This window comes from Rhineura floridana, chromosome 2 (assembly GCF_030035675.1).
Source record: "Rhineura floridana isolate rRhiFlo1 chromosome 2, rRhiFlo1.hap2, whole genome shotgun sequence".
Classification (NCBI taxonomy): domain Eukaryota; kingdom Metazoa; phylum Chordata; class Lepidosauria; order Squamata; family Rhineuridae; genus Rhineura; species Rhineura floridana.
In genome coordinates, this window is record NC_084481.1 from 37,304,347 (window position 1) to 37,318,105 (window position 13,759).

The window sequence follows — 13,759 nt, forward strand, 5'->3', positions numbered from 1 at the left end:
AAGGGAAGAATATAAATACCCCAAATATCTCATAGATAATGCAACCACTGCCCGCTAAATGAAAGCTTCATCACCTAAATGAATTGCCATTCAGATTTGTCACAAGAACTAATCACTGGTTGCACCCCTACCACAGAAAGGTTTGAACAGCTTCAGTTATAGTTCCACTTGTGGAACGTGCCCCACGTTGCTCAGGAATTCTTAGAAATGAAAAAAAACCATGCAGTCTTGAAAAGTTGAGCCTGCCACCTTGGATCAAAATGACGTCCAATTCTGTTCAAACATAGGCAAAAACCAGCTCCTTCATCTCAGGAACCACCGTGCAAATTTTGGACATGGTATCTTAAGAGGTGTCCACACGCAAAAAGAACAAACAGACAAACTTTCCAAAATATATAGTCGATGTAATGATGATAACTGGCAAAAAGATTCCAGTGTTGTTTCAAGAATCTGCAGTTAGCCCATGTTAATTTTATAAGAAGCATGCCTGTATAACTAACCCCTTGTTCGTGGAACGGTGGGCTAGAACTTCAGAAGAATAAAGACCAGGAAGTGGGGGAGGGAGTAGGCAGAAGGAAGGAAAACTGTGTTTGCACATATACCCAAAAGATGCACATCAATAGTGAGAGTGGCATAGAAAACAAAAGTACAGACTTCCCCACCACAAAAGGGGAAAAAAAGAAAATAGGCAACATTGTGTAGGTTTGCCAGTTGAAAAACAAAGAGAGTCCATATACACACAGAACATCTGGTCCCAATTCTAATGATATCCCAGTTTCATGCCCTTTCATTTTTGTTTCACTTCAGCTGAGGCAGCACTAGTGCCTGACTGTGGTAATGGACTAGATGAGGGCCAATAAACTGAAGATCAATCCAGACAAAACAGAGGTTCTGTTGGTGTGTGTCTTGCCTGCCCCAGTTATGTTTATGCTGTGCCAAACAAGGTTGCACTCCTCCTGCAGGAACACATCTGCAGTTGGGGGGGACGGTGTCCACTGATCCATCCTTGCTACTGTGCACCGTCTCCCAATTAAGGATAATGTGCCAGCCGCAACCCTACCTGGACTGAGCAAGCCCGGCCTCAGTGATCCCTGCCCTAGTAATACACTTTTACTGAAGGCACTGCATGAAACTGAAGTTGGTCCAAAACAGAACTGCGAGGTTGGGCACCCCTCTGTTTTGTCAACTGCACTGACTCCCAGTCCAGTCCTGGGCTGAATTCAAAGTGAGATTTTTGACCTTTATGGTTTCAGACCAGGCATCCTGATGGACCACTTGTCTCCACACGAGCCTACCTGTGCTCTACGATCCTCAGCAAAGGCCCTTCTTTGGGTGCCTTCACCATCTAAGGTGTGGCAGGGTGCTACAGGGAGGAAAGGCCTTATCACTGGTGGCTCCCAGATGGAGGAATACTCTCCCCTGAACACAAGTAGGACACTCTGTCCATTCGGGGACCTAATAAACCAACCAAACAAGCAAACAGAAGCAGAAGCCCCCTGGAGGGGTTCCCAGCACAACACAGGAAATGTTGAGGGTTCAGGGAGGGTAAGACACATGCAAAGACATTGGGGGCAAGGCTTGCATGAATACTTTGAGCATTCACATGTTCAACACCTTAGTGACACCTGTTTCCAAATCAGTGTGGCATAGTAGATAGAGCAGGGGTGAGGAACCTGTGGCCTTCCTTATGTTGTTGGACTACAGTTCTCATTATCCCTGACCACTGGTCATCCTGGCTAGGGCTGATGGGAGTTGGAGTCCAACAATGTCTGGAGGGCCACAGGTTCCCCAATCCCAAGTAAAAAGAGTTACTAGGACTGGGGACACCCAGGTTCAAGTCCCCAACAGCTATGAAGCTCCCTAGGTGACCTTAGATCAGTCAGTACTCTCTTTGCATCTAGCCTACCTCACAGGGCTGCTGTGAAAGTAAAAAAGGGGGTAGAGGAAAAGAACCTTGAGGTCCTTGGACATAAATGCAATAAATAAATATAAATAAAATAAAGCATGAGTTTCTTTCATTCGTATGTTATATGATTACATTTTAAAAAAAACATATAGTGTGAAAAGGCCCATTCTCTCCAAGTGTGAAGTACAAACAGATCAAACCAGGTGAAGGAATCATTACATTAAGAACAGCCGCCGCCGGGATCATATCACCCCAGTGCTAGAAGACCTGCACTGGCTACCAGTTGTATACCGAGCCCAATTCAAGGTGTTGGTGTTAACCTTTAAAGCCCTATACGGTTTCGGTCCAGTTTATCTAAAGGAGCGCCTCCAGCATCACCAAATGTGCCGCCTGACGAGATCTGCCTCACAAGACCTTCTCTCGGTCCCACCAGTTAAGACAGCTAGGCTGGTGTGGACCAGAGAGAGGGCATTTTCAGTTGTGGCCCCCACCCTCTGGAATTCTCTACCATATGATCTTCGCCATGCCCCCTGATAAGTTTTCGCCAAGGACTAAAAACTTGGTTGTTTCAGCGGGCATACAGGACTCCAAGATAGTATTAGCTTTCAGTGTATAGATGTAGGTTGGTGGATTATAACGATATTATATGTTAAAACTGTATTATATGTTGTATTTTAATTAATGTGTACGCCACCTAGAGTGGCCGTTCATTCGGCCAGATAGACGGCCAAAAAATAAAAATTTATTATTATTATTATTACATATAAGGAATCATTACATGGGAATGTCAAGTGAGAATAGGGGTTGGGGGAACAAAGCTCAAAAGATTCACAAGGACACTGCAATCTAACAGAAACGTTGTCAAGAGTGGGTGGGGGTGGGATGTATATGTGGATACAGCTTTAGCTCTAAGAAACAAATAAATAAATGTAAGCCAAATTGTCGCAAACCGCTGAATATTCACATTCATCAGATAAAGGGTGATAAACGTAATTGTCTTACGGAGCAAGCAGTGATGTTTGCAACGCTGGTAGTCAACGAGGAAAACTAATGTTTGTTGCACGGTAAATTATCCCCAATTACATTTACCAGAGTGGCTCCCTAATTATGCTTATAAACAAAATAACGCACAGCAACCCTGAAGTAATCCAGTCATTTCCTTTGCATATTAGTATCATTCTGGCACTAGAAGAAACCCAGCTTCCCCTTACCATTTGTGATTACTTTTTGCTCGGACAACGAAAAATCACTCTTGGCAGCTACTAACTGTGCTTGTTGTGAATCCCTATCACCCTGAAATGCTGAAGCTTTAAACAACTGAGAGACTCGTAATTTTCCATTCAAGAGAGAACACCTTTTTCCAAGACCTAAAGGGAAATCCTCACATTTTCCTTGCTTAACAGTAGTAAAGTTGTAAGTTGAGTATATTGTTGTCAAGCTCCACTTTTGACGCCTGAGAACCTTCCCATCCCAGTTCATTTCTTTACTGTCACAGTAAAGAAGATGCAGACGATTCAAAACCAAAACGTTTGCGGTGCACCGGGCAACACACGCACACAGACACACACACGTGGCGTGTCTCCATATTGGGTAAATGAGCCAGTGCAATCTACAAGGAACGGTATGACAGTTTCCTCTTGCTGCTCTGAATTCAGAACATTTTCAAAAGTGATGCTAAGCAGGCCTTTTAAGTCTGGAATGAATCACATGTGACGATTATTAATGCAAGTCCAGAAGCGGAGAGAGTGTCATTTTAAAATCAAATGGAAATGCTAGTCAACTGCAGCTTTTCACCCAATTTGCGGAGGCAGAACGGGCAAAAAAATTGTGAACAGCCTCAAACTTGTTACACAATGCTGTGTAACAGCCAGGAGTAGGAACTGCAAGCCAAGATGTCCTCAGTTCAGATATCACCTTGTACACTGACTCACCAAGCGACCTTAGGCAAGCCACTATTCTTAACCTCCCATCTGCAATACAAGAAATAACGCCGTGTCTTTATTGTTGTTGAGAGCCAGTGTGGCGTAGTGGTTGAGGTGTTGGATTATGACCTGGGAGACCAGGGTTCGAATCCCCACATAGCCATGAAGCTCAGTGGGTGACCTTGGGCCAGTCACTGCCTCTCAGCCTCATGAAAACCCTATTCAGAGGGTCGCCATAAGTCGGAATCGACTTGAAGGCAGTACATTTACATTACATTTATTGTTGTTAAGGATTGGGAGGCTGTTGCTTAATGTGAAGCTGTTGTGAAGATGCTGTTTAATGTGATAATGTATGTAAAGCGCTCTGAACGTTTGAAACGCTCTATATACATGCAAGGATGATTATCTTTATTATTATCTTCATAATGTTACATTTGGGGAGCCAGTTCCTAGGTATAAAGTGCAGCATAATTTCTAAAAGCTGCCTGCATGTGGAAATTGCAGCTTTTGCCAAAATACACCCCAGAAAGGGATTCCCAGTCATTGCTCATGAGTAATTTGAAAGCAGAAACTGCTGTTTATTTACACACAAGTGCCCTTCATAAGGTACATATATTTATATACTTGGAAGGCAGATTCTGAAGACAAAATATAGTTTACAAAATGGCCCTTAAAAGCTTTCAAGAGTGCTACAGCAAGCCGTAACAAGCTCTAGCATACTGGAAACAGTGCCTTGTCCTAACAAAATGACCCCCACAATAACGTGACCTTTTTATTGGAAAGCTATTGCTTTCATTTATCTTACATACAGAACAAGGCACTTTTTTCAAATCCCTGATGTGAGAGATGAATCTAATTGCCTCTTTTTTTAAAAAAAAAAAAAAAGGAAGAACTCTTGTGTGCAAAGTTATATTGAGCCGAGAAAGCATTCTTTCCCATAAATTACAGAGGAAAATTCCAAATATTAAAGTATCTTTGTTATCTTCTCTTCAAGTCTTCACGAGGAACACAGTATCAACATCTTATTATTTTGACTGGGAGCTGTTTGTCAGAAAAGTTTTATAAATTGCTTTATCAGACAGTTTTCCATTATTAATTATTATTATTATTATTATTATTACCCACCCTTCACTAGCAGCTCCCAGGGCAGTGTACATAGTAAAAGTGTAGACAAAGCACAGCTAAAATCCACAAAACCATTGAAAAAACAAAAGATTGTCAGCTGATGCACAGATAAAACTCACTCCATCTTTTAAATATGAATATTGGTTATCTCTACAGATTTCTCTATTACTGTTAGAAGACCTGCCGAATTCCAAAAATGCAGTCACCAGGTCCACACTGGAGACCATCAACTGGTAATTGTCTGACCAATCGCAGAATTCTGCGACATACCCCTCCCTGGGCATATCTGTATACATCATCAAGAACTCAGAAAAAGGAAGGGACTCTCGCCAGTGCCATCTCCTGGTTCTGGGGCAGGCAGGTTCACAAGAAGGCATCCTAACTTGGCCCCCTTAACATGGAAGAGGTGGGGCACACAAATCTATTTTTTTCATGGTATCTACAACCTCCTCAGTTCAGAACAGGAGCCCTGCTGGGGTGGAAGAGACATCACAACAGGTAAGAGAGACAGGCTCTGCCTTTCCCTCAGAGTCCTCTGGAATGAACAGAGATCTTTGGGGAAAAGGAGGGTCAGCGTCTTACTCTGGTGCCTCTCGCCTTCTCAGGGAAGGGCCATCGCTCGGTGGCAGAGCATCTGCTTTGCACGCAGAAGGTCCTAGGACTCCCGCCTGAAACCCTGGAGAGCCGCTGCCAACTAGTGTTGGCAGTACTGAGCTAGATGGACCGGTGGTCTGACTCCACATGAGTTCAGCTTCCTATGTTCCTATATTCCGCATAACTGCAAAGCTCAGCACAAAGCAACCGATGGTTTCCCTCTACCTCCAAGACCTCTTTGAATGGCCAGTGGACCCAAGGGAGGGGACAACCACAAATAATGGCTGCTGACCAAGGTCAGCCAAAATGTGTCCACCTCTAGAAACTTCTTATACTTCAAGGGATTTTTTTTAATCAAAAGAGAAGATCCACTATTGATTCCTCCTTTAATGTTATATTTTCCTTCCTTTACTCTCTTTACTTTTAAGAAATAAAATTGGTGTTGTTTACCATTTCATGCAGTCTTACTCTGTCACAAAGTTCCCGAAACACACCAAGTTTGGAAGGAAGGAAGGATGGTCAGCACTACATACATTGACAAGCATGATCAAAATCTACTTTCTGAGGAGCAAAAACTTCTTTCCCTGGTGCAAAATATCGTCCATTGTACTTAAGCAGCACTTACCCTCAGTGCCCAAAACACTTCACACACATTATAGCAGTTATAGCTTCCAGACTGCAACCCAAATTTTGCCCTTCTGCCTTTAAACTAACTGTTTATCCCAACCAACCACCACCGCTAACATAAGCAAGATTACAGCCACGCAGCACAACAAGGAGGGCGGACCAAAAGAACTGGGAAGTTTGGAGAAGGAAGAGAGGAGGCGATCAGGGGAAGCTGCCGCTGCCTTACCTTCCAACTCAACTATGGATTTAACAGGCAAAATCAGGTTGAAGCCCTGCCAACTCTGATCTCAGAGTTTTACAAAAACACTGCAGGATTGCAAGAATGTTATGTTCTGCAGTGAAGAGACGCAGGGAGAAGGATTGTAGCTCAATGGCAGAGCACCTGCCTTGGATGCAGAAGGTCCCAGGTTCAATCCCCAGCATCTCAAGGCAGGGCTGGGAATATCCCCTGCTAGTCAGTACAGAGCTAGGTGGACCAACGATCTGATTTGGTGTAAGGCTTCCTATGTTCCTAAGGGTGAAGAAACAGGAGCAGAATCGCAGAGGCGAAGTTAGAATCAGGGACCTCTAAGCTCATACCTCACTCTCTTTGCCAACAGCCTCAAACATATGTGGGTTTTCCCCTTCAGAATGTTCCACCTCCTTCACTTTGCTGTTTCCCTTATACGATGCCAGATCAGAAATATGGAGTGACCACACAACCACAGCAAACACCCACACCCACACACACAAACACAGAACAATGAAGAACAAGCTATTTGAACCTGTTGCAGAAAAAAATCCAGCGCAAACCTCAGAACAGCGTTTGACCTGCACAACGGAAGTCAATTCTTTTATCACTAGTTCCTAGCTTCAAGATTTATTTATTTTAGAACTGGTATAAAGAGTGATAAAGATTACATTTGTGCAGAACTATTTTGAAAAGAAAAAAACACACAACCACAACAACAAAAAAAGCCACCCAGGCTCTGACAGCTATTTCCCCAGAATCCAATTAAATAGCAAACTTCCCCAGAATAGTGCAATATTCTCACAGATGAGGAATGCTTCCAATATACTGGTTGTTGTAAACTGCAATGCCTCACAAATAGTGGGTGTGAGAGATGGGACCATGCAACAAATTGATTCAGAGCAAAAGTCAATAGTGGTATCATGCACAGCACGGGATAACTTTATTTTCCAATCCCAACATCAAATATTCTGGCAACTCATCATAGTTTTCCTTACTACACACACACATACACAACAGCTAACAAATTTCCAACAAGTGGAAAAGACTGAGCTGACATTAACTCTTCATTGAGCTTCTGCAGTGGTCTCACATTAAAGGTGGTGAGCGTTCATTCATGCCAACTCGCAATTCTCCTTTGCTAAAAACTTTCATCGCTCTCAGAGCCACCAAGTTGTTTTTTTACAATACCTTCTTATTGCAGGACGCTCATCTACCCAGAAGACAAACTTCCCAATGCCACACTTTAACTTTCTTTCATAAAGCACAACACCATCACAAAAACAGGAGTGGGTGAGGGACGTGCTTTCCTTTCCAATTCTAATACACCATTTCATAAGCTTCAGCAGTTCCAAAGCTAGTAAGAAGTCACATCTATACTAACTATTTAGCTTATGCAAAGATGCACCGGAAAACCCTTTCAACAAGGGCTACTATTTCCAGCAAGTGTGACACCTACAATGTGTAGCTGACAATGAAAGCTTCATGGTACATTCTATCCAGCATCTCACTACACTTGTTCCATTTGCCTTATACAATTCCTGCTTTATCTTAAATCCACTTACAAACATTGCAGAGCAGCACATCTGTTACGCTGCGGAGCATTCCCCCCCCCCAACCCTCCCTATCGCCATCCCCACATTTCAAAGGTTTGGTCGGTTTCCCCATACCTGCAGTTTGGAGGTGGATCTAGGGTTATTTCGGCCAGCTCCTTCTGAATTCTGTTGGCAGAATGAGAAGAGACACAAAGCGTTTGTGAGTCTGCGGAATAAATCAGGGAATTACACTGCCCTCTACCACCATGCAGTTAAATGCAAGATTGGTTTTGCCTTCAGTAATGCTAACATGGCTGCTTCCTCTTTGTTCTCAGAGGCATAACCCAAATCCCAGAACAGAGAAAACTTTGCAGCTTTTTTTTTTCTTAGCTGCCACAGTAAACAGACAGAGCATTTACACCTCAGCCTGGAAGAAATCCCCAGAGCCCTCAAGAAAGTGAGTCTAAGGGATTTCCAGCCATGCTTTATGAGTTTTTTCCCTTTTAATCTTATATGCAAATGAGACCAGGAAGGGAGAGGAGGAGGAAAACAAAAGCATATTTGAGAATGACTTTTCTATCAACATTGCCAGGAGTTGTAGCAAAGACTGCTACATAATAAACAAGGGCACGTGATTTGGGGGCAAGGTTTTTACCTGATGCCATAGTGACTTTTAGAATTGTGATCACTTTGGTAAAATATGCAGTCAGGACACTCGAGCTAAACCTAGACATAACTTTACATTTATTTATTTATTTACTTACTTACTTATTTACTTACTTACTGGTGCTTCCTCTCCCCCAAACTATGAAACATTTTCTTTGCTAGACATCTTGCAGAATAAAACAAATACTGATTTATCAGTGATAGTTTTAGCCTGGACAGTGTCTCTGGACAGCCGTTATATAGATGCTCAGATCCCAAAAGAAAATGTTCCATCAGTTTTGCTACAGTTAATAAAAGTCATCAAAAGAAAGAAGCTTTGTCATTTTGTTCCAAGAACAATATATTCTCTCTTTTCAAGTGTGTGAGTGTGTGTGCTAATTTAACAAATGTCAGATAATTTATGTTTTGCCAGCAATAGATCCATGGCAATGGCAAATAATTTAGATGTAATTGCTCTTGATTTGCACCACACAAGAATTTACACAAACTATCAGGCTAAAGAACACATGAGGCTAAGATATGACAAGCTCAAACATGATGTTAGGAGAAATGCTCACTGGACTTATATATCAGCAGCAAAATTACTATAGAAATACTTGGTAAACAGCTAGCAAAAGTTAGATTAAATCTGTGAAAAGTTACACAAACACAAAAGATCCACTCCGTATCATTTTTTCTCCACATTAAAACTTTGCCTATAAATACTTTTTTTCCAGCCTTTGTTCAATTTACTATTTTCAATTTTAACGCAGCAGATGGTAAAAGCTATCATGGCCTGCAAGTCATTTTTGCAAGACTGCCCACTTGCAATGCAAAATTTCAGTACTGCTAATGAATGTGTGGAACATGGCATCAGTACATTTCCACCATCCTCCAAACATATAGGCCCACTCTAAAATAAATGTTAAAACTCCCACAGACTTTAATGAAGACGAATGTACCCTTAAATATCTTTGGTGCCATTTGTCAGATATGCTACTGGAGAATGTAATGTAGATTCCTAGCTAAAAGTGAGCTTCAAGGAAAGGATTACTGGGTTATCTCCAAACAGGCCCAGATCAACAAGGCCTTTTTAAGTTTGCCCAATTCAGATGCCTGTTAAATAAAATTAATCAGTGCACGTGGATATTCAAAAATCCAGAAAATGTATATTAAGATACAGATTGCATAGAGGTAAACTCTAAAAGACTTCTGTCAAATATTTGAAACTTTAAGATAAAAGGTCATTAACCTGTAGTACCACTGAGGCAAGAGACACTTAAGGTAGTATACCTGCTTTCAACCACCCCATACACAAAAAAACCTTCCATGCATGCACAAGAGATGCTAAAAAAGGGGCAACCACAAATCATCTTTCTTGTGAAGTGTTCTTCTTATTTAGCATCCAACAAAAACCAAAGAATGAATCCTCCCATTTCCTCTTCCTCACCACCCCACCACCACCAAAAATGAGCTAAAGCATCCAGATCCAGGTATGAACATATGCGGATGCATGAACCTCTTGTGATGGTCCCACTTCAACCCTGTGAAACTGGGGCTCCTTTGCAATTGGGCAAAGTGAATCAAGGCAGAGTCCAACACACATGGCAAAGTAGTCATGTGACCGTTCTTCCAGTTCACAACTCAACCCACATTAAACACACCCGTTTTTTGGCAGTGCATAATAATCACAAAGTCAGCCTTGCAGAGCTGAACTCTGCCTAGATCCATTCAATCTACATGTTCAGCATGGCTGCTTGGGTTGTTTGACCCGGCCCTGGCACAATTCTCTTAAGAGGTGTTAGAAGGAAACCTCTTAATTCATGGATTCCACTCCTAAGGCTATTTCCATGTGGTTATTATGGATCTTGTCATCCCAAGTTAGGATCCAAGGGAACAGTGGTACACTCTGGGGATGTCAGGAGCCACATGTGAACAAACAGGGACTGACACATCTTAAAGTTTGCTACTTAATTTTAAGTGCCTTCCCCAACAAAAAACTTTCTCCCTCAAAAATTCCAATCTGTTGTTTTGGGACTATTACCTTTTAGCACTAGTGGATAGCTTAGCAGTAGTTTTGCTGGAGAGTTTGGTATTTTTCTTCTGCTGGGTTGCAGAAGGCTTTCTTTCTTCTTGCTCCTCAGGTTCAGGCGCCGGTGGGTCCCTCTGATCTGCATCTGAACTCCCACTGCTGGTACTTGGACTTTCGTCATCTGATCTTTGTCTGTCACTGGACATCTTGGAAAACTTTTGGGGAAGGAGCAAAAATAAAAACAAAAGTGGGACAAAAAAAAACCCAGCTCAATTTCAACGAAAATAAATAAGATTTCGTTATTAACTTTGCAATCAAGACAGTTAAAGAGAGAAAAACTACACTCTATTGAAATTCACCCAAGAACTACATTTGATTCCTCTTTATCACTGTATACTCTTATTTATTTTTGATGTTATGTTTCTTTCCTGTATAAAAACATTTTTTTTTAAAAAAAAGAGTCAATTTCACTCAGCAAAGTGCTGTTTATGCAATTCCCTGTCATCCCCAAGTAGAATTATTCAGCACCCCTAAAACTGGTCAAGATACTTATTTGGATGGGAAATGAGGAAAAGGCAGTTCGCCAAAATAACATCTCAGCTGAGGTTCCAGAGAAACAGTTCTAATGTTTATGAATTATTATTTTTTTAAAGTGAGGGTTTTTTAAAGTATTTTTCCTCCAAACCCTCTGCATCCTCCCCACACACTCACACTCCCTAATTCTTCAGACAGTACGTCAATTGTCTACTTTGTTCGAAGGCATGAGGCAGATTTAGCAGAGTACTCGGGCAATGAGCATTAATAACTTATGACACGTTGTAAATAGCAGAGGCTTGCCAAAAATATGTTTTTTTAAGTCACTAATACCCTCTAAATATTTACACGGGAGCAGAAGGGGTCAAGGAAGCCACATCCCCTCCTCCCCCCCCCAATATATAGCAATATTTAAGCTAGTACACAAATGGGGGGAGAACCCACCCACTCCCTCTTGTTTCCTCGTATTTAAAGGGCTGGAGAGGATTTGTTGCTATTTCAGACTCGAATGCTTTCCTCCCCGTCTAGAAAGCAGCAAGCTCGGGTTCTATTTACACGGCCAGCAGCAAGAATTGCATTTGGTCACCACCGAGCAGCCTTGAAAGGGGAGGGGAGAGAGAGAGAGAGAGAGAGAGAGAGAGAAGAGAAGCATAATTCAAACTGCACCTTCTGCAAAGCTTTCAACGCCACCGAGTCTTGATCAGTTTCTACAAAACAGACCGACATATTTTTTTCCTGCCCCCACTCGAAAATGCATCCAAGAAGGTTCAAATCGGAGGGTTTAAATATTTGTAATATATACACATATAATTTTTCTTTAAAAAGAGAGATTACAGGATCCTCGTAAGAAATGGCAGTCGGGCAGAAATTTGCAGCTCTGCTCCCCTCTCTCTCTCACGCACACACACACACACAGAGTCGTTGTCGTCGCCGTCGGCCCCCCCCGCGCGCCCCCCCCTCGGCTTTGTAGGGAGAGCCGAGCTCCCAGCCAGGAGGGTATGGAGGGTCTGTTATGGCAGGAACCTTTCCACCCCGATCAGCGTGGTGTGTGTGCGCCAAGTGAGGCGTGAACTCAATCCCGGCTCCTCTGGCTCTCCTGGCCAGCGCTAGGCAGCAAGCGCTGAAAACAAGAACAAAGCTCCCTCTACCAGTCTCTTCCCCCCCCCGCTCTTTTCCCTCCTCCTATCTCCTCCTCCCCCCACCATGCTCGCCCAGGCTCCTGCTGCAGCCACCTAACCCGCTTCTCCTTTACCTTCGCAGGCGTCCTGTCCCGACGTTAGATCAGAGGGGAGGGATGGAAGGGGGGAGGGAAGGGGATAAAATGTCCTTGGAGGGGATGGAAGCAGCCGGGGGGAAATAAAGCAGCAGAGGAGGCTCTGTGGCCGGGCAGTGTGGAACATTGAGAGTCGGAGAGGGGGGGTTGGGTGGGGGGAGAGTGAGTGAGAAAGGGGGAGGTGCAGTGAGGCTCGATGGCCGGAGGGTGGTGCTGCCGAGGCCTCCTTTCTCTCTCTCCCCCCCCAAGCGAGCACCCGCAGCGGGACAGCGGGTAATGTGGATTGGGGATCGCGAGCTCCCCCCCCCTCTCCGCCCGCAGAAAAGAGGCCGGACGGAATGAGGCAAGAATCGAACGTTCTACCGCCTCCGCCCCCTTTGTGTCGCTACGTTCGGCTTCAGAATGTTGCAGTCAGCAAAGTTCCAAACGGAGGAAAGAGCGGGAGGGGGCGGCAACGAAGGGGAACGGCGCTCGCTCCCTTTCCTCGCCTGGCAGAGCACGCCCCCCTGCGGGCCAGGGGCGCGCGCACGCGCTCTCTCTACCCTTACAGGGTGCATGCTTTCCTCGGTGCTGGCCAAGGACAAAGAGTTTGTGCTGATAGACCCCAAGTTTGCACCATGCTTCTTGTTTAAGCAGTGGCTTCTCCATCTCATCGCCCCTAGTCATCTTAACGCAAACATTACCTTCCCATGTTTGCCAGCCGCGGCAGGGTTTTTTTTTTGGGGGGGGGGAGAGAGATGCAGCCTTTTATGGTGGCCGTGAGCAGTGAAATCGTGAAGCTGCTGGTTAGAGCTGACAGCTCTCTTACAGTTGAGATGAAACCGACTTGGGAGGAATTAGCTCTGTTACAATCTGTGTCCATCTTGGCATACCCAACTGCTGTCCCTAAGAGTGGTTGCTAGCTGTCTGATCATGGGAAAAGAGATTCATTGAAGATAGATGAGGCATAGGCCCAGGAAACTATACAAGGTGAGCTTTCAAAAATATACTCCACCCACGTGCAAAATCCTGCCAGAGTTGGCCAACAGCCACCCCATTCGCAATACTTGGGTTTAACTCGTCCTTCTTCATGAAGCTCAAAGCCAACCACCCAGCTCTAGGCTTCCCTGCTGAAAATGTGAAAGCCATGAGACACTGCACAGTGGGTGAGATCTGTTGCATGTGGTGGTTTGGAAAGTTCAGAATGGGTTTGGGAGTTCAGAATGGACTTGAGCAAGTGTTATCAAATGGGCCTCTCAAGAGAGGCCCATTTGATAACACTTGCTCAAGTCCATCTTTCCAGCACAACAATATTGCTGATGGTCAGCCTATCCAGAACTTGGAGCCTGCTTTATCTA

General features: G+C 43.8%; 1 protein-coding gene across 4 annotated transcripts in view; it reads right to left on the bottom strand.

Annotated features, from left to right (window-relative positions):
- The window catches only part of UBE2E3 (ubiquitin conjugating enzyme E2 E3), a 148,445-nt gene extending 135,546 nt beyond the window's left edge, over positions 1-12,899 (bottom strand). Inside the window, exons 1-3 of one of the 4 annotated variants that reach the window (XM_061608294.1) lie at positions 12,402-12,899; positions 10,628-10,830; positions 8,074-8,124 (exon numbers count right to left, since the gene is read on the bottom strand). In XM_061608294.1, coding sequence (XP_061464278.1) covers positions 8,074-8,124; positions 10,628-10,821 — 245 coding nt within the window. In that variant the 5' untranslated portion in view covers positions 10,822-10,830; positions 12,402-12,899. Of the gene's footprint in view, positions 1-8,073; positions 8,125-10,627; positions 10,831-11,497; positions 11,522-11,593; positions 11,663-11,815; positions 12,260-12,401 lie in introns of those variants that run through there. The other 3 variants (XM_061608293.1, XM_061608295.1, XM_061608296.1) reach the window with 3 other exon arrangements.
- Between the last annotated feature and the right edge of the window lie 860 nt (positions 12,900-13,759).